Consider the following 25,501-nt stretch of genomic DNA (forward strand, 5'->3'; position numbering starts at 1 on the left):
ACTCACGTGATTTTAATAACAATGCTCTATCCTTTTTCTCTGACACATAAAAGGCTCTGGGATGAGGACAGGCCTGTCCTGTTGACCTCCACAGTCATGATGGGTAAGGTAAGCAGAACATATAATTTTCCAAAGAAAACATTACAGACCGCCTTTTCAAGTCTATTGCCGTTCCATAACAGATTTAGTCATGAGTTTTGTCTGAAATCATAATTGTAGGATTTTTTTTTGCCTGGTTCTAGATCTGATTGTGCTGTATAACCAACTCCTATGGCCATTGTTTGGCATGACATCGACAGTGACAATAGGTGTTGGTGAGACGGCACATTCAGATCTGGGACCAAGGCTAGGAAAATAGGTGTTCTCCTATCCTTTGTGCCATTCTCAAATATATTTGCAGAGTCAATTTCATGTGTAAATCCAAACACAGCGGTGTTTTTCACCCAGAAAGAAGTTTCTAAGCTAGTTTGATTAAAATGTAGAGATGTGCTTCTGCCTGTATTCCCATTAACTTTAGAAGCTCTCTGTTCAGATCATCTTCTACGAGGGCAGGAATTTTGAGGGACGCCACTATGAGTGCAGTGGTGACTGCACTGACATGCACTCCCACTTCTCCCGATGTAACTCCATTCGAGTGGACAGTGGGTGCTGGATGGCCTATGAGAAGCCTAACTTTTCTGGGTACCAGTACATGCTGACAAGGGGGAAGTACGCTGACCACCATCGCTGGTCCGGCTTCAACGACTGCATCCGCTCCTGTCGCATAATCCCAGCTGTGAGAACAGCTATATCTTTACCGTCATGACACAACATAACACAAACAAATGCTCTTGAATCTGTTTTACCTTTGTAAACATTTATAACAGCTGGTATAAGTTTGACATGGTTATAGGCAATTGACTTGACACAAACCAATATTTAGGAATGTTTGTAGGAGGTATGCCTAGTTTTTATGAAAGTTTTTTTGCGAGCGCTATCCAACATTGCAGGAGATGTCTTTCAGGTGGAAGCTGTCAGATGTTCTCAGATTCAAGATTCCCATAAGCTTACATCAGCTGTCATGACTGTTTACAACAGCTGTTAATTAATTATGACAATATTCTGTGTAGCTAGGGAGTTCATGTGAAGTTTCCCAAACTTTCCAAGCCTTCATACAACATTCAGGCCTAAAAGTCTGACATTGAAAAAACATTATTTCAGTTCTATGAAGTGAATCAATTTTCTCCTTGCACAGTACAATGGAAACTACAGGATGAAGATCTTTGAGAGATCAGACTTTGGGGGAAAGATGATGGAGCTGAACGACGACTGCCCCAACCTGCAGGACCGCTTCCACCGGAGAGACATTTCCTCCTGCAATGTTATGGAGGGCTACTGGATCCTCCACGAGCACCCAAACTACAGGGGCCATCAGTACTTCCTGCGCCCTGGCGAGTACAACAAGCATAGCGACTGGGGCAGCATGAGCTCTACCATTGGCTCGGTGCGTCGCGTCACAGAGCTGAAGCAAAACAACCAATAAAGCGGTCTCTAGATCGCTCTGTCTAGCCAGGCTAGATCTGTCTGACAGCCTGCAGAAGTCTATACATATGTAGAGGGGATACCAACATGAGTCAATCTCAGAATATGGTTGATATCAGGGAATAAGGAGATTGTCCTTTAGTAATTAGACCACTTACTGAGAATATGGCTGGGCTGAAGAAAGCAAGCAGTGGATTGGAATCCTGGAGTAGATTTGTATACAATAACATTTAAAGGGCTTTATGCAGACAGTCGTCAATTTATACATACCATATCCTCACATTGAATAATAAACCAGTGGACTGAAGGGACAGTATATTTAATTGTGTCACTAACGCAGCATGCAGCAGCAAAGACAGTTGCAATTTCTTCCAACTGAGCCTGCTTAAATTGTGTTTTTTTAAAACATTATTCTGACCTATACCGAAACACGTGAACTTCATGTGTCTATGACAAAGTAACTTTGTTAACTTGTCAATGTAGCACTGTTTGGAATATAACAAAATCTTACCAGTTGATGTATGTGGTGTGAGACAATACAATGTTGGTGTGTTGACGTTCACTACAAGTAAATCCAGTTTGAGCAATCAGGTATCAATCACAATAATTATTCATATCAACAAAAAACAAAAGTATTTCTCTCTCACCGTGATTGTGAAACAAATGTGATTGAGAACATCAAGTACCGAACTGTACATCATATTTATTATTCAAATAATCTGTGGCATGAGGAACCAAAGATAACAAACTTTCACTATGGACCTGTATTGACACCAAACATGTGACCATAAACATGAAAAACAGAAGGGGAAAAAAGTTAAAATAAAAAATCAAATCAAATCAAATAGGGCCAGTAACCAATCATGATTACAAATTATTTTACCATAAACATTTATGAGTGGTGGGGGGAGGCACAAATTGCACAAAATGGCCAACCTCTGTGGTCACTATACAAAACATTCTGCCGAGACCTTGTGCAGGGGATTGTCAGACACACACGGCGAATGAATGGATATATACACACTGAACAAAAATATAAAAACGGGGCATGTAAACTGTTGGTCCCCTGTTTCATGAGCTGAAATAAAAACTCCCAGAAATGTTCTACACACAAAAAGCGTATTTCTCTCAAATTGTGCACACATTTGTTTACATCCCTGTTAGTGAGCGTTGCACCCTTGACAATATAATCCATCCTCCTGACAGGTGAGGCATATGAAGAAGCTGATTAAACAGCACGATCATTACACAGGTGCACCTTGTGCTGGGGAAAATAAGGCCAACGCTACAGAGGTCTCAAGTTGAGGGAATGTGCAATTTGCATGCTGACTGCAGGAATGTCCACCAGAGCTGTTGCCAGAGATTTGAATATACATTTCTCTACTATAACTGCCTCCAACATCATTTTAGAAAATTTGGAACTACGTACAACCGGCCTCACAACCGCACACCATGTGGAACCACACCAGCCTAGGACCTCCACATCTGGGATTGTCTGAGATCAGCCGATGAAACTGAGGGGTATTTGTCTGTACTAAAGCCCTTTTGAGGAGAAAAAAACAAATATTTCTGATAGGCTGGGCCTTGCTCCCCAGTGGGTGGGCCTGTCTACCAAGTGGGTGGGGCTATGCCCTCGCAGGCCCATCTAGGGCTGCATCCCATCCCAGTCATGTGAAATCCATAGATTGGGCCAAATAAATGTATTTCAATTGATTGATTTCCTTATATGAACTGTAATTCAGTAAAATCATTGCGTTTATGTTTTTGTTGAGAGAAATATTTATATTTATGTGTTTATACACACACACACACACACACAGTACCAGTTAAAAGATTGGACACACCTATTTTCTTATAAGACATCAAAACTATGAAATAACACATGCACATGTAGTAACCACCAAAAAGTGTTAAACAAATCAAAATATATTAGTTTAGATTATTCAAGGTAGCCACCATTTGCCTTGATGACAGCTTTGCACTCTTGGCATTCTCTCAACCAGCTTCATGAGGAATGCTTTTCCAACAGTCTTGAATGAGTTCCCACATATGCTGAGCACTTGTTGGCTGCTATTCTTCACTCTGCAGTCCAACTACAGTCCCTGGTTCGAATCCAGGCTGCATCACACCCGGTCGTGATTGGGAGCCCCATAGGGCGGCGAACAATTGGCCCCGCGTCGTCCGGGTTTGACCGTCATTGTAAATATGAATTTGTTCTTAACTGACTTCCCTAGTTAAATAAAACTTTTTTTTATTTTTTATTCTAATAAATAAAAAGTACAATCATAAAAACCATCAAATGCTTTGAGGAAACTGGCTCTCATGAGGACTGCAACAGGAAAGGAAGATCCAGAGTTACCTCTGCTGGAGAGGATAAGTTCCAAATAAATGCTTCACAGAATTGAAGTAACAGACACCTCAACTGTTCAGAGGAGACTGCATGAATCAGGCCTTCATGGTTGAATTTCTGCAAAGAAACACCTACTAAAAGGACACCAATAAGAAGAGACTTGCTTGGGCCAAGAAACATGCAATGGACATTAGACTGTCCTTGGGTCTGATTAGTACAAATGAGGTTTTTGGTTCCAACCGCTGTGTCTTGAGACAGAGTAGGTGAACGGATGATCTCTGTATGTGTGATGGTGCTTTGCTGGTGACACAGTCAGTGAATTATTTAGAAACTGAGGCACAGTTAACCAGCATGGCTACCACAGTATTCTGCAGCAATATTCCATCCCATCTGGTTTGCGCTTAGTGGGACTATCATTTGTTTTTCAACACAACAATGACCCAACACACCTCCAGGCTAAGTAAGGGTTATTTGACCAAGAAGGAAAGTGATGGAGTGCTGCATCAGATGACCTGACCTCCACAATCACCCGACCTCAACCCAATTGAGATGGTTTGGGAGGAGTTAGACCGCAGAGTGAAGGAAAAGCAGCCAACATGTGCTCAGCATATGTGGGAACTCCTTCAAGACTGTTGGAAAAGCATTCCTCATGAAGCTGGTTGAGAGAATGCCATGAGTATGCAAAGCTGTCATCAAGGCAAAGGGTGGCTAATTTGAAGAATCTAAAATATATTTAGATTAGTTTAACTTTTTTTTATTTTATTACTACATGATTCCATATGTGTTAGTATTGAGGTCTTCCCAATTATTATACAATGTAGAAAATAGTAAAAATAAAGAAAAACCCTGGAATTATTAGGTCTGTCCAAACTTTTGACTGGTACTGCCTGCATGTACAGTTGAAGTTGGAAGTTTACATAACCTAGTTTCAATGACTCCAACCTAGGTGTTTCAACCACTCCACAAATATCTTGTTAACAAACTATAGTTTTGGCAAGTCGGTTAGGACATCTACTTTGTGCATAACAAGTGATTTTTCACTTATAATTCACTGTATCACAATTCCAGTGGGTCAGAAGTTTACATACAGTAAGTTGACTGTGCCTTTAAACAGCTTGGAAAGTCCAGACAATTATGTCATGGCTTTAAACGCTTCTAATAGGTTAATTTATATCATTTATGTCAATTTGAGGAGTACCTGTGGATGTATTTCAAGGTCTACCTTCAAACTCAGTGCCTCTTCGCTTGACATCATGGAAAAATCAAAAGAAGTGATGGTTCATCCTTGGGAGCAATTTCCAAATACCTGAAAGTACCACGTCCATCTGTACAAACAATAGTACGCAAGTGTTAACACCACGGGACCACGGCGCCGTCATACCGCTCAGGAAAGAGACGCATTCTGTCTCCTAGAGATTAACGTACTTTGGTGCGAAAAGTGCAAATCAATCCCAGAACAGCAGCAAAGGACCTTGAAGGTGCTGGAGGAAACAGGTACAAAAGTATCTATATCCACACACACACATACACATATATATATATATATCCTATATCAACATAACCTGAAAGGCCGCTCAGCAATGAAGAAGCCACTGCTCCAAACCGCCATAAAAAAGACAGACTACGATTTGCAACTGCACATGGGGACAAAGATTGTATTTTTTGGAGAAATATCCTGGTGTCCGATGAAACAGAAATTCAACTGTTTGGCCATAATGACCATAGATATGTTTGGAGGAAAAAGGGGGAGGCTTGCAACCCGAAGAATACCATCCCAACCGTGAAGCACGGGGGTGGCAGCATCATGTTGTGGGGGTGCTTTGCTGCAGGAAGGGCTGGTGAACTTCACACATTTGATGGAATCACGAGGAATGGAAAATTATGTGGATATATTAAAGAAACATCTCAAGACATCAGTCAGGAAGTTAAAGCTTGGTCGCAAATGGGTCTTCCAAATGGACAATGACCCCAAGCATACTTCCAAAGTTGTGGAAAAATGGCTTAAGGACAACAAATTCAAGGTATTGGAGTGGACATCACAAAGCCCTGACCTCAATCCCATATAACATTTGTGGGTAGAACTGAAAAGGCATGGATGAGCAAGGAGGCCTACAAACCTGACTCAGTTACATCAGCTCTGTCAGGAGGAATGGGCCAAAATTCACCCAACTTATTGTGGGTAGCTTGTGGAATGGTACCCGAAAAATTTGACCCAAGTTCAAGAATTTAAAGGCAATGCTACCAAATACTAATTGAGTGCATGTAAACTTCTGACCCACTGGGAATGTGAAAAAATGAATCCTTCTCTCAACAATTATTCTGACATTTCACATTCTTAAAATAAAGTGGTGATCCTAACTGACCTAAGACAGGATTATATGTCAGAAATTGTGAAAAACTGAGTTTAAATGTATTGGGCTAATGTGTATGTAAATTTCCGGCTTCAACTGTATGTATATTTTCACACACACACTACATGACCAAAAGTAAGTGGACAACTGCTCGTTGAACATCTTATTCCAAAAGCATAGGCATTAATATGGAGTTGGTCCCCCCTTTTCTGCTGTAACTGCCTCCACTCTTCTGGCAAGGTTTTCCACTAGATGTTGGAATATTGCTGCAGGGATTTGCTTCAATTCAGCCACAATAGCAATAGGGAGGTCGGGCACTGATGTTGGGCAATTAGGCTTGGCTCCCAGTCTGCGGTCCAATTCATTCCAAAGGTGTTCGATGGGGTTCAGTTCAGGGCTCTGTGTAGGCCAGTCAAGTTCTTCCACACCGATCTCAACAAACCATTTCTGTATAGACCTGGTTTTGTGCAAGGTGGCATTGTCATGCTGAAACAGAAAATGGGCGCGTAATCTGCCCCCCGGAACTTCATTCCAGCCCGCAAGACGTAAAAATTCTCCCCAATTTCGTGGTATCCAATTGTTAGTTATAGTGTCGTCCCATCGCTGCAACTCGGGAGAGGCGAAGGTCGAGAGCCGTGCGTCCTCCGAAACACGACCCAGCCAAGCCGCACTGCTTCTTGACACAATGCCCGCTTTACCTGGAAGCCAGCTGCACCAATGTGTTGGAGGAAACACCGTACACCTAGCGACCGTGTCGCAAGAGCGCGATGGGACAGCAAAATCTCAGCCTGCCAAACCCCCTCCTAACCCAGACCACACTGGGCTAATTACCACGAACAGTGCTTGTGCAGACGTTGCTTCAAGAGGCAGTTTGGAACTCGGTAGGGAATGTTGCAGGACAGAAGATTTTTACGTGTGAGGCCTAACACATCGCGGCTGAGCCGTTGTTCCTCCTAGAAGTTTCCACTTCACAATGACAGCACTTACATTGCTCTAGCAAGGCAGAACGTTGACGAACTACCTTGTTAGAAAGGTGGCATCCTATGACGGTGCCACATTGAAGGTCACTGAGCTCTTCAGTAAGGCCATTCTACTGCCAATTTTGGGCTATGGAGATTGCATGGCTGTGTGCTCGATTTTATACACCTGTCAGCAACGGGTATGGCTGAAAAAGTTGAATCCACTCATTTGAACAGGCCTCCACATACTTTTGTATATATATCGTACACACACACATATACTTTGACCATTTGCTTTCCTGTGCAACCGTTCACCACCTCTTCATTAATTTCCAGGTCATCTTAATGCTTTACACGCTCCGACACTGTAGCAGATACAAAACAGTCTCCTGCTGCTTTCATGTATGTGGTATCTGAAAGTGGTTTGTTGACCCCCACAGTCACATACAGATCCATATATAAGGTTGCAATTTAAGCCCTACTCATAAAAATTTACTTTAAGGTTTCCCACTTTTACATGACAGTTCCTGTATTGGAGGGTTCTCTGACTGACTGTGGTTCCTAGCTGGGGAATCTCTGAGGAACAGGGATGTTCTCATGAAGGTACTTCATACTGCCCGCCTCTGAGAACTCTGCCACTGTGTGCCCCTCACCCCGGAGGACCCACTTGGTGGTCAGCAGCCCCTCCAGACCCACTGGGCCCCTCGCATGGATCCGAGCTGTGCTGATGCCAACCTCCGCACCTGCAACACCACAATATGGATCAGGATGTGCTGGTCTAGACACTTTATAATAACTGTTTATCATAAAAATGAATTAATAATCCAACAGATAAAATAAAAAAACTGTACTCAACATGAATACACATTTATAAGCATTATAACAAACTAAGCATTACAATTCATAAGTATTCAACATTTATACATTTTTAAAAAGCATTTATAACTAGATTTACTGTTTTATTTTTGTACAATAAAATTATTTGTACTCACCAAGACCAAATCTGTATCCATCAGCAAAGCGAGAGCTAGCGTTCCAGAAAACACAGGCACTGTCCACCTGCTGCATGAACTGTTCAGCTGTATTCTCTGTGCAGAAAAACATTACAATATATATTATTCTAGGAAGCAGTTAGTGCATTATAAATCATTTGACATCAACAATACTTTTTTGGAATCCTATAGTGTAAACAAATTTATTTTGTTGTAAATAAATGCATGGTAGGCCTATAACACTAGGACAGGACAACGTTGGAACGTTGACATGAAGTGCTACAGAACTAATTGAAAACTGTTTATTTTATTTTTATTTCACCTTTATTTAACCAGGTAGGCTAGTGGAGAACAAGTTCTCATTTGCAACTGCGACCTTGCCAGGATAAAACATAGCAATTCGACACATACAACAACAGAGTTACACATGGAAAAAACAAATAACAATCAATAATACAGTAGAACAAAAGAAAACAAAAAGTCTATATACAGTGAGTGCAAATGAGCTAAGATAAGGGAGTTAAGGCAATAAATAGGCCATGGTGGTGAAGTAATTACAATATAGCAATTAAAAACTGGAATGGTAGATGTGCAAAGGAGCAAGATAAATAAATAAATACAGTATGGGGATGAGGTAGGCGGATAGGGATGGGCTGTTTACAGATGGGCTATGTACAGGTGCAGTGATCTGTGAGCTGCTCTGACAGCTGGTGCTTAAAGCTAGTGAGGGAGATACGAGTCTCCAGCTTCAGAGATTTTTGTAATTCATTCCAGTCATTGGCAGCAGAGAACTGGAAGGAGAGGCGACCAAAAGAGGAATTGGCTTTGGGGGTGACCAGTGAGATACAGTGGGGCAAAAAAGTATTTAGTCAGCCACCAATTGTGCAAGTTCTCCCACTTAAAAATATGAGAGAGGCCTGTCATTTTCATCATAGGTACACTTCAACTGTGACAGACAAAATGAGGAGAAAAAAATCCAGAAAATCACATTGTAGGATTTTTTATGAATTTATTTGCAAATTATGGTGGAAAATAAGTATTTGGTCACCTACAAACAAACAAGATTTCTGGCTCTCACAGACCTGTAACTTCTTTAAGAGGCTCCTCTGTCCTCCACTCGTTACCTGTATTAATGGCACCTGTTTGAACTTGTTATCAGTATAAAAGACACCTGTCCACAACCTCAAACAGTCACACTCCAAACTCCACTATGGCCAAGACCAAAGAGCTGTCAAAGGACACCAGAAACAAAATTGTAGGCTGGGAAGACTGAATCTGCAATAGGTAAGCAGCTTGGTTTGAAGAAATCAACTGTGGGAGCAATTATTAGGAAATGGAAGACGTACAAGACCACTGATAATCTCCCTCGATCTGGGGCTCCACACAAGATCTCACCCTGTGGGGTCAAAATGATCAAAAGTGAGCAAAAACAGTGAGCAAAAATCCCAGAACCATACGGGGGGACCTAGTGAATGACCTGCAGAGAGCTGGGACCAAAGTAACAAAGCCTACCATCAGTAACACACTACTCCGCCAGGGATTCAGATCCTGCAGTGCCAGACGTGTCCCCCTGCTTAAGCCAGTACATGTCCAGGCCCGTCTGAAGTTTGCTAGAGAGCATTTGGATGATCCAGAAGAAGATTGGGAGAATGTCATATGGTCAGATGAAACCAAAATATAACTTTTTGGTAAAAACTCAACTCGTCATGTTTGGAGGACAAAGAAGGCTGAGTTGCATCCAAAGAACACCGTACCTACTGTGAAGCATGGGGGTGGAAACATCATGCTTTGGGGCTGTTTTTCTGCAAAGGGACCAGAACAACTGATCCGTGTAAAGGAAAGAATGAATGGGGCCATGTATCGTGAGATTTTGAGTGAAAACCTCCTTCCATCAGCAAGGGCATTGAAGATGAAACGTGGCTGGGTCTTTCAGCATGACAATGATCCCAAACACACCGCCTGGGCAACGAAGGAGTGGCTTCGTAAGAAGCATTTCAAGGTCCTGGAGTGACCTAGCCAGTCTCCAGATCTCAACCCCATAGAAAATCTTTGGAGGGAGTTGAAAGTCCGTGTTGCCCAGCAACAGACCCAAAACATCACTGCTCTAGAGGAGATCTGCATGGAGGAATGGGCCAAAATAACAGCAACAGTGTGTGAAAACCTTGTGAAGACTTATAGAAAACATTTGACCTCTGTTATATACCCTTTGTTGGCAATGACAAAGTATTGAGATACTTTTGTTATTGACCAAATACTTATTTTCCAAATACTTATTTTTGCAAATAAATTCATAAAAAATCCTACAATGTGATTCTCTGTATTTTTCCCCCTCATTTTGTCTGTCATAGTTGAAGTGTACCTATGATGAAAATTACAGGGCTCTCATCTTTTTAAGTGGGATAACATGCACAATTGGTGGCTGACTAAATACTTTTTTGCCCCACTGTATACCTGCTGGAGCGCGTGCTACGAGTGGGTGCTGCTATGGTGACCAGTGAGCTGAGACAAGGCGGGGCTTTACCAGGCAGAGACTTGTAGATAACCTGTAGCCAGTGGGTTAGGCGACGAGTATGAAGCGAGGGCCAACCAACGAGTGCGTATAGGTCGCAATGGTGGGTAGTGTATGGGGCTTTGGTGACAAAAAAAGATGGCACTGTGATCGACTGCATCCAATTTGTTGAGTAGAGTGTTGGAGGCTATTTTATAGATGACATCACCGAAGTCGAGGATCAGTAGGATGGTCAGTTTTACGAGGGTATGTTTGGCAGCATGAGTGAAGGATGCTTTGTTGCAATATAGGAAGCCGATTGTAGATTTAATTTTGGATTGGAGATGCTTAATGTGAGTCTGTAAAGAGAGTTTACAGTTTAACCAGACACCTAGGTATTTGTAGTTGTCTAGGTATTTGTAGTTGTCCAGGTATTCTAAGTCAGAGCCGTCCAGAGTAGTGATGCTGGACGGGCGAGCAGGTGCGGGCAGTGATCGATTGAATAGCATGCATTTAGTTTTACTTGTGTTTAAGAGCAGTTGGGAGGCCACGGAAGGAGAGTTGCCTGGCATTGAAGCTCGTCTGGAAGTTAGTTAACACAGTGTCCAAAGAGGGGCCAGAAGTATACAGAATGGTGTCGTCTGCGTAGAGGTGGATCAGAGAATCACCAGCAGAGAGCAACATCATTGATGTATAGAGAGTTGGCCCGAGAATTTAACCCTGTGGCAACCCGTAGAGACCGCCAGAGGTCTGGACAACAGGCCCTCCGATTTGACACACTGAACTCTATCAGAGAAGTAGTTGGTAAACCAGGAGAGGCATTCATTTGAGAAACCAAGGCTGTTGAGTCTGCCAATAAGAATGTGGTGATTGACAGAGTCGAAAGCCTTGGCCAGGTCGATGAATACGGCTGCACAGTAATGTCTCTTATCGATGGCGGTTATGATGTCGTTTAGGACCTTGAGCGTGGCTGAGGTGCATCCATGACCAGCTCTGAAACCAGATTGCATAGCGGAGAAGGTACGGTGGGATTTGAAATGGTCGGTAATCTGTGTGTGTGTGTGTGCGCATGTGCATTGCAGGATTTGCTCACCGTTATCTGTAACAATGACATCTGTGTGGGAGCTGCCGTATTTGTGGATGTGGTCCACGGCGTCCTGCATACTATCCACCACCTCAATGCAGCACTCCAGGTCCCCGTACTCTGTCCTCAGAGACTTCACCTCAGATGGGCTAAACGTCAGGTAGGAGGCAAACCTGGGGCCTGCATGGATCTTCACCTGTGGGATGACAAAATACATTACATTTTCAATGATGACTGTATTTGACCATGTACACATCTCTACTGTGTAGTTAAAGGGACATAACATTTCAAATCAAAGAAAGATGTGCGCATACAGTATCTCAACATTAGAATACTTTTTTTTTACCAATATCCCATTAAACTGACCAGGTAGATGCTTCACCGATTAAAAAAAAAAAGACAGTAAGCCTTCCCCCCTACAATTGGTCAGATTGGGTGGCAAGGTACTACATGAATAAGTTATTGTTGGAAAAATGAACTATTCTGCTGTGGGGTTCCCCGGTAAGTTTATTTATGAATGGCTGCTTTAGAGACGACAATGCTTTGGATGGCAACACTAAAAGGTCTAACAGAGCCCGGTCTCTCCCTTTATAAATTATGTCTCTATATAGTGTGTTAGTGCTCTGGATTGTGTAAGGTCTGTCATCTGTATAAAAGTTACTGAACAAGCCTCAGTATGAGTATTGTCTACATGGAGAGATGGTGGGTGTACGCACATCTCACCTGTTCCACTCTAAGCATATCTATAATCTGGTCAAACAGAGGTGTCCTCAGTAGATCTCTGTGGAGGAGTAGAGTCTCCATAGCATTGCAGGCCGCAGGATAGTCACATTTAGAGTCTTTGACTGCAGAGAGAACATTTATTAGACTACCATTCACTTAGAGCAGGTATTCTCAGGGGTACGCTCAATGCCGTAGGGGGTACACCAAATAAAAATGTGATGCACATAAAAAAATACAAATATTTTTATAATTCACATTTTCAAACAGTACATTTTTGTATTTTCCAACGGGGCTATACATTTGGGTGAGGTTTTTCCCCCCCTCGCCTGATTAGCCTAATTTCACTAAATTTAAAACCACCTAGTGTAGTGCGAAATAACAATGTGAAATACAGGTAGCCTAGTCAAATAATTAACATCCAATCACATTAACCATAACTCTCCAGCAGGAAACCTGAACTTGTGGTCAAGATGTGTTGGTATGTATACTGATGGCGCAAAAGCCATGACAGGGAGACATAGTGGAGTGATAACGCGTGTGCAAGCAGTTGCTCCCGACACCACTTGGGTACACTGCAGCATCCACCGAGAAGCTCTTGCTGCCAAGGAAATGCCTGACAGCTTGAAAGACGTTTTGGACAATACAGTGAAAATTGTTAACTTTGTTAACTTCATTTAAATCAAATCAAATTTTATTTGTCACATACACATGGTTAGCAGATGTTAATGCGAGTGTAGCGAAATGCTTGTGCTTCTAGTTCCGACAATGCAGTAATGAGTGATGGTACAGAGCGGCATAGGCACGATGCAGTAGATGGTATCGAGTACAGTATATACATATGAGATGAGTATGTAAACAAAGTGGCATAGTTAAAGTGGCTAGTGATACATGTATTACATAAAGATGCAGTAGATGATATAGAGTACAGTATATACGTATACATATGAGATAAATAATGTAGTAAACATTATATTAAGTAGCATTGTTTAAAGTGGCTCGTGATATATTTTACATCAATTCCCATTATTAAAGTGGCTGGAGTTGAGTCAGTGTGTTGGCAGCAGCCACTCAATGTTAGTGGTGGCTGTTTAACAGTCTGATGGCCTTGAGATAGAAGCTGTTTTTCAGTCTCTCGGTCCCAGCTTTGATGCACCTGTACTGACCTCGCCTTCTGGATGATAGCGGGGTGAACAGGCAGTGGCTCGGGTGGTTGTTGTCCTTGATGATCTTTATGGCCTTCCTGTGACATTGGGTGATGTAGGTGTCCTGGAGGGCAGGTAGTTTGCCCCCGGTGATGCGTTGTGCAGACCTCACTACCCTCTGGAGAGCCTTACGGTTGTGGGCGGAGCAGTTGCCGTACCAGGCGGTGATACAGCCCGACAGGATGCTCTCGATTGTGCATCTGTAGAAGTTTGTGAGTGCTTTTGGTGACAAGCCAAATTTCTTCAGCCTCCTGAGGTTGAAGAGGCACTGCTGAGCCTTCTTCACGATGCTGTCTGTGTGGGTGGACCAATTCAGTTTGTCTGTGATGTGTACGCCGAGGAACTTAAAACTTGCTACCCTCTCCACTACAGTTCCATCGATGTGGATAGGGGGGTGTTCCCTCTGCTGTTTCCTGAAGTCCACAATCATCTCCTTAGTTTTGTCGACTTTGAGTGTGAGGTTATTTTCCTGACACCACACTCCGAGGGCCCTCACCTCCTCCCTGTAGGCCGTCTCGTCGTTGTTGGTAATCAAGCCTACCACTGTTGTGTCGTCCGCAAACTTGATGATTGAGTTGGAGGCGTGCGTGGCCACGCAGTCGTGGGTGAACAGGGAGTACAGGAGAGGGCTCAGAACGCACCCTTGTGGGGCCCCAGTGTTGAGGATCAGCGGGGTGGAGATGTTGTTGGCGCCCTGCAAATTCATTGGCTGTTGGCGAGGGGTTCCACGTTGCCAGACAGGTTAAAGCAAGGCCCCTGAACTTTTGTGTATTTTCTGCACTACGCAATATGGGCAGCGACCATGTAATGCTTTTACAACATACATACGTGCGCTGGTTATCAAGGGGCAAAGCACCGACATGTCTTTTGAATTGAGAGACGAGCTTAATGTTTTAACTGACCATAATTTTCACTTGTTTGACCGCTTGCATGATGACGAGTTTCTCACACGACTGGCCTATCAAGGTGATGTTTTTTCTCACTGAACAATCTGAATCTAGGATTACAGGGACTCTCCGCAACTATATTCAATGTGCAGGACAAAATTGAGGCTATCATTAGCCTCTTCGGGCTAGGGGGCAGTATTTTCACATCCGGATGAAAAGCGTACCCAAAGTAAACTGCCTGCTACTCAGGCCCAGAAGCTAGGATAATTGGTAGATTTAGATCGTTTTAGAAACTTAGTGTTTTCTAAAAAAATGTTTAACAGGACTGATATGGCAGGAAAAAACCGGAGAAAAATTCATCCGGGGAAAAAATGATTGAGGTCACTCTTTTCAATGGGTTTTCTATGGGGATCTAGATTTCTAAGGTACTTGCTTGCAGATCATATTACTTCCACTAGATGTCAACAGTCTTTAGAAATTGGTTGATGTTTTTCCTTTGAGAAATGAAGAAGTAGGGTTGTTCAGAACGAGGCTCGAGTCTATTGTACTGTTTATTAGGGGCGCGTGACCTGAAAGCTAGATACACTTTGTTTTCCAAACTTTGTTTGGAACAAGTTTACAGGTAACTTATTAGATATTTTATAGTCATGTTGTGCGAGTTGGAACCAGTGTTTTTCTGGATCAAACGCGCCAAATAAATTGATATTTTGGAGAATTTATCGAACAAAAGGACCGTTTGTGATGTTTACGGGACATATTGGAGTGCCAACAAAAGAAGATTTTCAAAGGCATGAATTATATTGTTATTTCTGCGTTTTGTGTCGCGCCTGGCTGGTTGAAATATGAATGTCATGTGTTTGTTTGGTGGGGTGCTATCCTCAGATAATCGCATGGTTTTCTTTCGCCGTAAAGCCTTTTTGAAATCTGACACATTCGCTGGATTAACAAGTGTGGCTTTAATTTGGTGTATTGCATGTGTGATTTCATGAAAGTTTAATATTTATAGTAATTTAAATTGAATTTTGCGCTCTGCCATTTCACCGGATGTTGTCGAGGGGTTCTGCTAGCGGAATGTCTAGCCGTAACAGGTTAAGAAGTTGGAGCGCTTTTCTGTCTGCATTAACTTCTTGGATATAGGGGGCGCTCTTTTAATTTATGGATAAAAAAAACGTGCCCGTTTTAAGCGCAATATTTTGTCACGAAAAGATGCTCGACTATGCATATAATTGGCAGCTTTGGAAAGAAAACACTAAGGTTTCCAAAACCGCAAAGATATTATCTGCGAGTGCCACAAAACCAAGATGAAACTTCAACCAGGAAATGGGCAGCATTTTTGAAGCTCTGTTTTCCATTGTCTCCTTATATGGCTGTGAATGCGCCGGGAATGAGCCTGCCCTTTCTATCGTTTCTCCAAGGTGTCTGCAGCATTGTGACGTATTTGTAGGCATATCATTGGAAGATTGGCCATAAGAGACTACATTTACCAGGGGTCCGCCCAGTGTCCTTTGTCTAAATTGGTGCGTAATCTACAAGCTGCACGCAGTCATCAAGTGATTGAGAGGAGAGAGGAGGCTTTCAATGAACGATATATCATGAAGAGATGTGAAAAACACCTTGAGGATTGATTCTAAACAACGTTTACCATGTTTCAGTCGATATTATGGAGTTAATTTGGAAAAAGGTTTGGCGTTTTGAAAACGGAATTTTCGTTTTTTGTTGGTAGCCAAACGTGACGCACCAAACGGAGCAATTTCTCCTAAACAAATAATCTTTGATGACAGTGTTGTTAACAAAAGGCTAAAAGCTTGAGAGCCAGCATATTAATTTCATTTCATTTGTGATTTTCATGAATAGTTAACGTTGTGTTATGCTAATGAGCTGCGGGGATAATTACACTCCTGGATACAGGTTTTTTTCGTAGCCAAACGTGACGCACCAAACGGAGCAATTTCTCCTAAACAAATACTCTTTCAGGAAAAACTGAGCATTTGCTATCTAACTGAGAGTCTCCTCATTGAAAACATCTGAAGTTCTTCAAAGGTAAATTATTTTATTTGAATGATTTTCTGGTTTTTGTGAAAATGTTGCCTGCTGATGCTAATGCTAAATGCTACGCTAGCCGCGCTAGCTGTTACACAAATGCTTGTTTTGCTATGGTTGAGAAGCATATTTTGAAAATCTGAGATGACAGTGTTGTTAACAAAAGGCTAAGCTTGAGAGCTAGCATATTAATTTCATTTCATTTGCGATTTTCATGAATAGTTAACGTTGCGTTATGGTAATGAGCTTGAGGCTGTATTCACGATCCCGGATCCGGGATGGCTCGACGCAAGAAGTTAACAAGGACAACACAGGTCTTTCCATCATTGCATGATTTTTTGTGTGCAAATTAACTCAAGCTTACAGAAAATGTCATATGTGATATAGCGAAGCACCTGATTGAGCTGGGTGCGCAATTACGCAAGTACTTTCCCCGAAACGGACGAAACAAACAACTGGATTCGTGATCGCTTTCATGCCCTGCCTCCAGTCCACTTACCGATATCTCAACAAGAAAGCCTCATGGAAATTGCAACAAGCGGTTCTGTGAAAATTGAATTTAAAATCAGAAGCCACTGCCAGATTTCTGGATTGTATCCTGCCATGGCCATGGCAAATCACGCTGTTAAGACACTAATGCCCTTTGCAACCACGTACCTATGTGAGAGTGGATTCTCGGCCCTCACTAGCATGAAAACTAAATACAGGCACAGATTGTGTGGGGAAAATGATTTAAGACAGACTCTCTCTAATACAACCCAACATTGCAGAGTTACAGTTGAAGTCGGAAATTTACATACACTTATGTTGGAGTGTAGAGGTCGACCGAACAGCATGGCCGATTTCAAGTTTTCATAACAATCGGTAAACGGCATTTTTGGCCACCTGTTACGCGAGTGCCGCAAGGAGCCACAGTAAGTTGCTAGCTAGCATTAAACTGATAAAAAACAATCTTAATCACTGGTTAACTACACATGGTTGATGATATTACTAGTTTAACTTCTTGCGACTAGGGGGCGCTATAAACATTTTTGGATGAAAAACGTTCCCGTTTTAAACAAGATATTTTCTGTCGATATTATGTAGCTAATTTTGAAAAAAGTTTGGCGTTGTTGTAGTAGTAGCATTTTCCCGGTCGATTTCTCAGCCAAGCATGATGAAGAAACGGGAGCTTTTTCGCCTACAAAAATAATATTTTTGGAAAAAAGGAATATTTGCCATCTAACTGGGAGTCTCCTGAGTGAAAGCATCCGAAGTTCTTCAAAGGTAAATGATTTAATTTGGTTGCTTTTCTTATTTTCGTGAAAATGTTGCCTGCTGCCAGTAGAGCCTAGCATAGCATTATGCCATGATCAACTTACACAAATTCTTGTCTCGCGTTGGCTGTAACACATATTTTGAAAATCTGAGATGACAGTGTTGTTAACAAAAAGCTAAGCTTGTGTTTGAATATATTTTATTAATTTCATTTGCGATTTTCATAAATAGGAAAAGTTTCTAGTGGTATATGTCCGCTGCGTTATGCTAATGCATTTGAGGCTATGATTACGCTCCCGGATACGGGATTGCTAGTCGCAAAAGGTTAATTAACTAGCTTGTCCTGAATTGCAAATAGTCAATGCGGTGCCTGTTAATTTATCATCAAATCACAGCCTACTTCACCAAACGGGTGATGATTTAACAAGCGCATTCGCGAAAAAAGCACTGTCGTTGCACCAATGTACCTAACCATAAATATCAATGCCTTTCTTAAAATCAATACAAAAGTAAATATTTTTTAATCCTGCATATTTGGCTAAAATAAATTCATGATAGCAGGCAATAATAACTCGGGAAATTGTGTCACCTCTCTTGCGTTCTGTGCAAGCAGAGTCAGGGTATATGCAGCAGTTTGAGGCGCCTGGCTCGTTGCGAACTGTGTGAAGACCATTTCTTCCTAACAAAGACCGTAAATAATTTGCCAGATTTTTACATAATTATGACATTACATAACATTGAAGGTTGTGCAATGTATCAACAATATTTGGAACGGTTCCGTATTTCACTGAAAGAATAAACGTTTGGTTTTCTAAATTATAGTTTCCGGATTTGACCATATTAATGACCTACGCCTCTTATTTCTGTGTGTTTATTATAATTAAGTCTATGATTTGATAGAGCAGTCTGAGTGGTGGTAGGCAGCAGCAGGCTCATAAGCATTCATTCAAACAGCACTTTCCTGCGTTTGCCAGCAGCTCTTCGCGATGCTTAAAGTACAGCGCTGTTTATGACTTCAAGCCTATCAACTCCGAAGATTAGGCTGGCAATACTATAGTGCCTATAAGAATGTCAATAGTCAAAGGTATATGAAATGCAAATGGTAGAGAGAGAAATAGTCCTATAATTCCTATAATAACTAAAACCTAAAACTTCTTAACTGGGAATATTGAAGACTCATGTTAAAAGGAACCACCAGCTTTCATACTTTCTTCTCCAACACTGTGTTTTTGCATTATTTAAACCAAATTGAACATGTTTCATTATTTATTTGAGACTAAATTGATTTTTATGTATTATATTAAGTTAAAATAAGTGTTCATTAAGAATTGTTGTAATTGTCATTATTACAAATATATATAAATAAAAAGCATCCGATTAATCGGTATCGGCTTTTTTTGGTCCTCCAATAATTAACGTTGAAAAATCATAGTTTACATACACCAAGTTGATTGTGCCTTTAAACAGCTTGGAAAATTCCAGAAAATTATGTCATGGCTTTAGAAGCTTCTGATAGGCTAATTGACATAATTTGAGTCAATTGGAGGTGTACCTGTGGATGTATTTCAAGCCCTACCTTCAAAATGCAGTGCCTCTTTGCTTGACATCATGGGAAAATCAAAAGAAATCAGCTAAGACCTCGTAAAAAAAATGTAGACCTCCACAAGTCTGGTTCATCCTTGGGAGCAATTTCAAAACGCCTGAAGGTACCACATTCATCTGTACAAACAATAGTACGCAAGTATAAACACCATGGGACCATGCAGCCGTCATACCATGCGTTCTGTCTCCTAGAGATGAACGTACTTTGGTGCGAAATGTGCAAATCAATCCCAGAACAACGGCAAAAGGACCTTGTGAAGATGCTGGAGGAAACAGGCACAAAATAATCTATATCCACAGTAAAACGAGTCCTACATCGACATAACCTGAAAGGCAGCCCAGCAAGGAAGAAGCCACTGGTCCAAAACCACCATGAAAAAGCCAGACTACGGTTTGCAACTGCATATGGGAACCAAGATCGTACTTTTTGGATAAATGTCCTCCGGTCCGATGAAACAAAAAAAGAATTGTTCGGCCATAATGACCATCGTTATGTTTGGAGGAAAAAGGGGGATGCTTGCAAGCCAACGAACACCTTACCAACAGTGAAGCACGGAGGTGGCAGCATCATGTTGTGGGGGTGCTTTGCTTCACAAAATAGATGGCATCATAAGGAAAGGAAAATTACGTGGATATATTGAAGCAACATCTCAAGATATCAGTCAGGAAGTTAAAGCTTGGTCGCAAATGGGTCTTCCAAACGGACAATGACCCCAAGCATACTTCCAAAGTTGTGGAAAAATGGCTTAAGGACAACAAAGTCAAGGTATTGGAGAGGCCATCACAAAGCCCTAACCTCAACCCTATAGAACATTTGTGGGCAGAATTCAAAAAGTGTGTGCGAGCAAGGAGGCCTACAAACCTGACTCAGTTACACCAGCTCTGTCAGGAGGAATGGGCCAAAATTCACCCAACTTATTCTGGGAAGCTTGTGGAAGCCTACTCGAAAACTTTGACCCAAGTTAAACAATTTAAAGGCAATGCTACCAAATTTAGTATTTGAGTATATAAAGTTCTACCTCACTGGGAATGTGATGAAAGAAATAAAAGCTGAAATAAACCCTTCTCTCTACCATTATTCTGACATTTCACATTCTTAAAATAGTGGTGATCCTAACTGACCTAAGACAGGGAATCTTTACTAGGATTAAATGTCAGGAATTGTTTAAAATGTATTTTGCTAAGGTGTATGTAAACTTCCTACTTCAACTGAATGTGCATCCTTTCAAGCACACCCTTCTCATTAACCTGTGGTGAGTTTGTTCCTCAAATTGTGAATAATAAGGTTTTATATGTAAGATGGCTAAATAAAGAACAAAATTATCATTATAATATTATTTGTGCCCTGGTCCTATAAGAGCTCTTTGTCACTTCCCATGAGCCGGATTGTGACAAAAACTCACTCATTCTCATGTTTAATAAATGTATCGTAGTGTGTGTGGCAGGCTTACAATGGCGAGGAAAAACAACATTTGAGAGCACGCTGACCCTGATGCTAGAAGGGGTATGCAGCTGGAGGTTGAATGTTTGAAGGGGTACGGGACTATAAAAAGCTTGGGAACCTCTGACTGGGTGTATGAATGAGTAATGAATGAGTACATAATTTAATGTAAACTAAAGCCATCTGCTGGTTTTTGGTTTTTAAGACCTAGACAACCGGCTGAGGGGAGTTCCTTACCAATCATGACCTTAATTCATCAATCAAGTACAAGGGAGGAGCGAAAACTGGCAGACACTGCCTTCTGCAGAACGAGTTTGACACGTGCCCTAGACGCAAGGACTGACAGTTCATGACATCCACAAGATAGCTTCACCATAAGTTGCTTATAAACAATGAGGTAATGAAGCACTCACTGATGTCAATAGCCTTTTCGATGCAGGCCTCAGAGTCGATGTAGACATGGCAGATGCCCTCACTGTGTCCCAGCACAGGGATGCCCTTGGCAGCTCTCTGGATGTCTCTGACCAGCTGGGACGAGCCTCGAGGGATGATCAGGTCTATCATCTTATCTAGTCTACACAGGTCCTCCACCTCCTCACGGGTACTCACCTACAGCACACATGTTAATAACATACTTTACTAAGATGCAAACTAAAATCATATGTACCTGCAACAGGGCTAATGGGGTCAATTCCATTTTAATTCAGTTAATTCCAATTATCTTCTCATAGAGAAGAATTGAGGAAAATGTGAATTTCAGTTTACGTCCTAAAATGACTGAATTAAATTAGAATTTACTCCAGCCCTGACCTACAGTACAAATGTACTGTTGTTCACACCACACAAATGATTTATCCTATCTGTAAAGTAAGTGTATCTAATAAAAGTGTTATGCATAACCTAAAACTCAACTCCTGCCTCAAATGTCCCATTGATTTGGATCAAGCTCTTACCAGCTGAATAGCATCCTTCACCCCATGGATAGAGAGCGCCTCCTGGGTCAGCTGATGCAAGATACGGTTGGTGTTGGCCGCTTCTTTTCCCCCCTTCAGTAACAGAGCATTTCCACTGGCAATAGCCAGAGCTGACACCTGTATTTCATATCGGTACAAGTCCATACGACACTTCAGTCACACATCAGTACTATCATGTCTCTTAAAATAAAAGACAATAGGGTGGAATCTCAAATCAACCCTTAGACCATATGTCCTGTGTACATCTGAGAGGATTTGAGGCCTCCCGAGTGGCGCAGTGGTCTAAGGCACTTTTGCAGTGCTGATGTGCCACTACAGCCTCGGGTTCGATCCCTTAGACCATATGTCCTGTGTACTTAAAATCTGTAACCGTGACACCCATGAGGCATGAGATTTCCTTGTGTCATCGTGCTCTTAATCAAATCAAATTTTATTGGTCACATACACATATTTAGCAGATGTTATTGCGGGTATAGCAACTGCTTGTTGCGGGCCGGGAGCCTGCAAGCTGAATCCGGTCGTCAGTTGGATGGTGTTTCCTCCGACACATTGGTGGGGCTGGCTGCGGGGTTAACCATTTGTAACTAGGGGGCAGTATTTTAATTTTTGGATAAAAAACATTCCCGTTTTAAACAAGATATTTTGGCAGGAAAAGATGCTCGAGTATGCATATAATTGACAGCTTTGGATAGAAAACACTGACGTTTCCAAAACTGCAAAGATATTGTCTGTAAGTGCAACAGAACTGATGTTATAGGCGAAACCCAGATAAAAATCCAATCAGGAAGTGCCGCATTTTTTGAAACCGCCTCATGCCAATGACTCCTTATATGGCTGTGAATGAGCTACGAATGAGCTTACGTTTTCTACGTATTCCCCAAGGTGTCTACAGCATTGTGACGTCTTTTTAGGCATTTCCATTGAAGAATAGCCGTAAGGGACCACATTTAGCAAGTGGTCACATGATGGCTCCCGCAGAAAATCTTGCGTAAAGTACACAAGTAGCCATTTTTCCAATCGCTTCTTATGAGAAACCAATTGTCCCGACGGATATATTATCGAATTGTTATGTGAAAAACACCTTGAGGATTGATTCTAAACAACGTTTGCCATGTTTCTGTCGATATTATGGAGCTAATTTGGAAAAAAGTTTGAGGTTGTAGTGACCGCATTTTCCGGTCGATTTCTCAGCCAAACGTGACGAACAAACGGGAGCTATTTCGCCTACAAAAATAATATTTTGGGAAAAAAGGAACATTTGCTATCTAGCTGGGAGTGTCCTGAGTGAAAATATCCGAAGTTCTTCAAAGTTAATTTGATTGCTTTTCTTATTTTCGTGAAAATGTTGCCTGCTGCCAGCAGAGCCTAGCATAGAATTATGCCATGATAAACTTAGACAAATGTTTGTCTAGCGTTGGCTATAAGCATATTTAGAAAATCTGAGATGACAGTGTGATTAACAAAAGGCTAAGCTGTGTCTCAATACATTTCATTTGTGATTTTCATGAATAGGAAGATTTTGTAGGAAGATTTATGTCCGCTGCGTTATGCTAATTAGTTTGAGGCTATGATTACGCTCCCGGATCCGGGTTTGATAGTCGCAAGAAGTTAAGCGAGCAGTGTGTCAAGAAGCAGTGCGGCTTGGCAGGGTTGTGTTTCGGAAGACACGTCTCTCGACCGTCGCCTCTCCCGAGTCCGTAGGGGACATGCAGCGATGAGACAAGATCGTAACTACCAAGTAGAAAAAGGGGGTAAAGTAAAACAAATGTTTAGATAACTAATAAATTAGAGAGGATTTGACAAATGTAAACAATATGGTAATAGCCTATTAGAGAGCAAGGTGAAGCGATGTTAGTTTCACCATATTGCTTATTTTCCAAACAAATCCTCTCAGATCTCCACAAGTGCCTAGGGTGAAGTGTCTAGGGGTCCATTTGGGATTGGACCCAGGATGAGCCTTGTGGTTTAGCAGCATGGCCACCATCAGGTGACTGACCTGAGGAAGGCAGTCGGGTCGGGACTCAAAGATGACCAGCAGGACCCCGATGGGCACAGTGATCTGTTCGAGCTCCAGGTTGTTGGCGACTCTGGTCCTGCGGAGCACCTGCCCCACGCTGTCCCTGGACGATACAGCAATCTGACGCAGGCCTATGGCTAGGCTGTTCAGCTTCGATGTGGACAGACTCAACCTTGCCAGCAGGGGTTGGGAGAGACGGCCTAGAGGGAATCACACTAAAATGTAACACCAACATTCTTATGGCTTTTATCAATTGCTGATCGACAGACAGCTTGTGTCAGCAATATTAACAATATCTGGTATGATCCTAATTTGAGGCCATTGTGACCTGATGAAGCTACATTGAGTACCTGATGATGCTGCAGTCTCCATGTCTCTCTTGTTGGCACTGAGGATCTCATCCTTCTTCTCTGTCAGCAGGTCAGCCAGACGGCAAATTATCTCTCCTCTCTGGTTGAGTGTGAATGAATACAGACGTCCTTAAAAAGATTACTAAAGTACAGCAGAGATAGATCACACATCAGCTCAGATGGGCACTCTGTAACCAGGCCAGTCAGTATAGCTCGGCACAGCTCTGTAGTGTGAAAAGGGTAAAAAAAAAAAGGGAATGCTCACCTCATCTGGGTGAAGAGTGGCCAGAGTCCTGCCTGCCTGCCTGGCCATTTCTGTCTGCTGCTCCACAGTGGGACCTGTGTGTCACATCACACAACAACATGAACCTGAGTGGGGCATCTCACCAACTTAACTGTTTCAGTGACTCTTTGTAACCATTTTCATACATGAGCCATTATAAATGCTTTTTGAAATGCTTATAAATTCTTTATACATTATTATAAATGTTACAAATGCTCATGAATTGTAATGAACTGCATTTTTACAAATAATGTAGTTTATTAATGAGTGTAACTACTGCTTCTAATCTACTGTAGGTTGGAGTTTATTTCTCTACAAAGGTATCAGTGACTCACCAGCAGGCTTGACCTCAGAGAAGAATGTGCCCACTTTCTTTCCCTCCACTATGTCTGTGATGACGTGGCCCGTGACTTTGGGGTCGGTGCCATTGGCAATGACGACCGACGTGCCACCCTGAAGCGCCCACAGAGCAGACTTCACCTGGGTGAGACATGGTTCTAATAAACATTTACAATGAAACATACCCCGTACAGCCTGTGGAGGGTGTGTCCCCCATCTGGCCCTGGTTCTTCCCTAGGTTTCTTCTATTTAGGGAGTATCCCTCTTTCTTTCTGCTTGCTTTTGACTTTAGGGCCTTAATCCGAGTTACTGTAAAAGCACTTGTGACAACTGCTGATGTAAAGGGTTTTATAAATGAAATTGATTGATTGATTAAACCTTCTTTCAAACGGCCAACCACACTATTTTAACACTTGGAGTGTAGATGGTGGTTGCTAGCCACTAACCTTTGCCTCCATGCCCCCAATGCCCACTTTGGACTTTGAGCCATATCTGATAGACTGCTGGTCTCCGGGGTAGAAGATATCGATGAGTTTAGCGTCATCTGTTCCTGGGGGGCTGTCATACAATCCTGTGGGATACAACATGGTCAACGCAAATACACTTTTTATTTTAGCTGAGAGTAAATGAACAACAACGTA

At 42.0% G+C, this 25,501-nt stretch overlaps 2 protein-coding genes across 4 annotated transcripts in view; one reads left to right on the forward strand and one right to left on the reverse strand.

Moving 5' to 3' along the window:
- LOC109866031 (gamma-crystallin S-1-like) lies at positions 1 to 3,246 on the forward strand. Of its 2 annotated transcripts, none has more exons than XM_020454570.2 (3): positions 1 to 108; positions 533 to 775; positions 1,235 to 3,234. In XM_020454570.2, exons 1-3 carry the CDS (start codon positions 22 to 24, stop codon positions 1,520 to 1,522), a joined length of 618 nt encoding a protein of 205 aa, XP_020310159.2. In that variant the 5' UTR covers positions 1 to 21; the 3' UTR covers positions 1,523 to 3,234. The 2 variants fall into 2 exon arrangements, with proteins under 2 accessions (XP_020310159.2, XP_031655045.1); XM_031799185.1 differs by having other exon boundaries at positions 81 to 108; positions 518 to 775; positions 1,235 to 3,246.
- LOC109865908 (delta-1-pyrroline-5-carboxylate synthase) overlaps positions 2,205 to 25,501 on the reverse strand; it is a 27,499-nt gene continuing 4,202 nt past the window's right edge. The window contains exons 8-18 of one of the 2 annotated variants that reach the window (XM_020454411.2): positions 25,307 to 25,431; positions 24,857 to 25,001; positions 24,504 to 24,577; positions 24,239 to 24,338; positions 23,868 to 24,088; positions 21,851 to 21,988; positions 21,311 to 21,506; positions 12,469 to 12,590; positions 11,755 to 11,941; positions 8,174 to 8,269; positions 2,205 to 7,924 (exon numbers count right to left, since the gene is read on the reverse strand). In XM_020454411.2, coding sequence (XP_020310000.1) covers positions 7,743 to 7,924; positions 8,174 to 8,269; positions 11,755 to 11,941; positions 12,469 to 12,590; positions 21,311 to 21,506; positions 21,851 to 21,988; positions 23,868 to 24,088; positions 24,239 to 24,338; positions 24,504 to 24,577; positions 24,857 to 25,001; positions 25,307 to 25,431 — 1,586 coding nt within the window. In that variant the 3' untranslated portion in view covers positions 2,205 to 7,742. The remainder of the gene's footprint in view (positions 7,925 to 8,173; positions 8,270 to 11,754; positions 11,942 to 12,468; positions 12,591 to 21,310; positions 21,507 to 21,850; positions 21,989 to 23,867; positions 24,089 to 24,238; positions 24,339 to 24,503; positions 24,578 to 24,856; positions 25,002 to 25,306; positions 25,432 to 25,501) is intronic. The other variant, XM_020454412.2, reaches the window with a different exon arrangement.

The sequence above is a fragment of the Oncorhynchus kisutch genome, linkage group LG20, assembly GCF_002021735.2.
Source record: "Oncorhynchus kisutch isolate 150728-3 linkage group LG20, Okis_V2, whole genome shotgun sequence".
NCBI lineage: Eukaryota > Metazoa > Chordata > Actinopteri > Salmoniformes > Salmonidae > Oncorhynchus > Oncorhynchus kisutch.

Coding starts and splice junctions, on each gene's coding strand:
- LOC109866031 (XM_020454570.2), top strand. CDS start 22: ATGCTCTATCCTTTTTCTCTGACACATAAAAGGCTCTGGGATGAGGAC. Junction 109..532: donor CCACAGTCATGATGGGTAAG/GTAAGCAGAACA, acceptor CTCTCTGTTCAG/ATCATCTTCTACGAGGGCAG. Junction 776..1,234: donor CCTGTCGCATAATCCCAGCT/GTGAGAACAGCT, acceptor CTCCTTGCACAG/TACAATGGAAACTACAGGAT.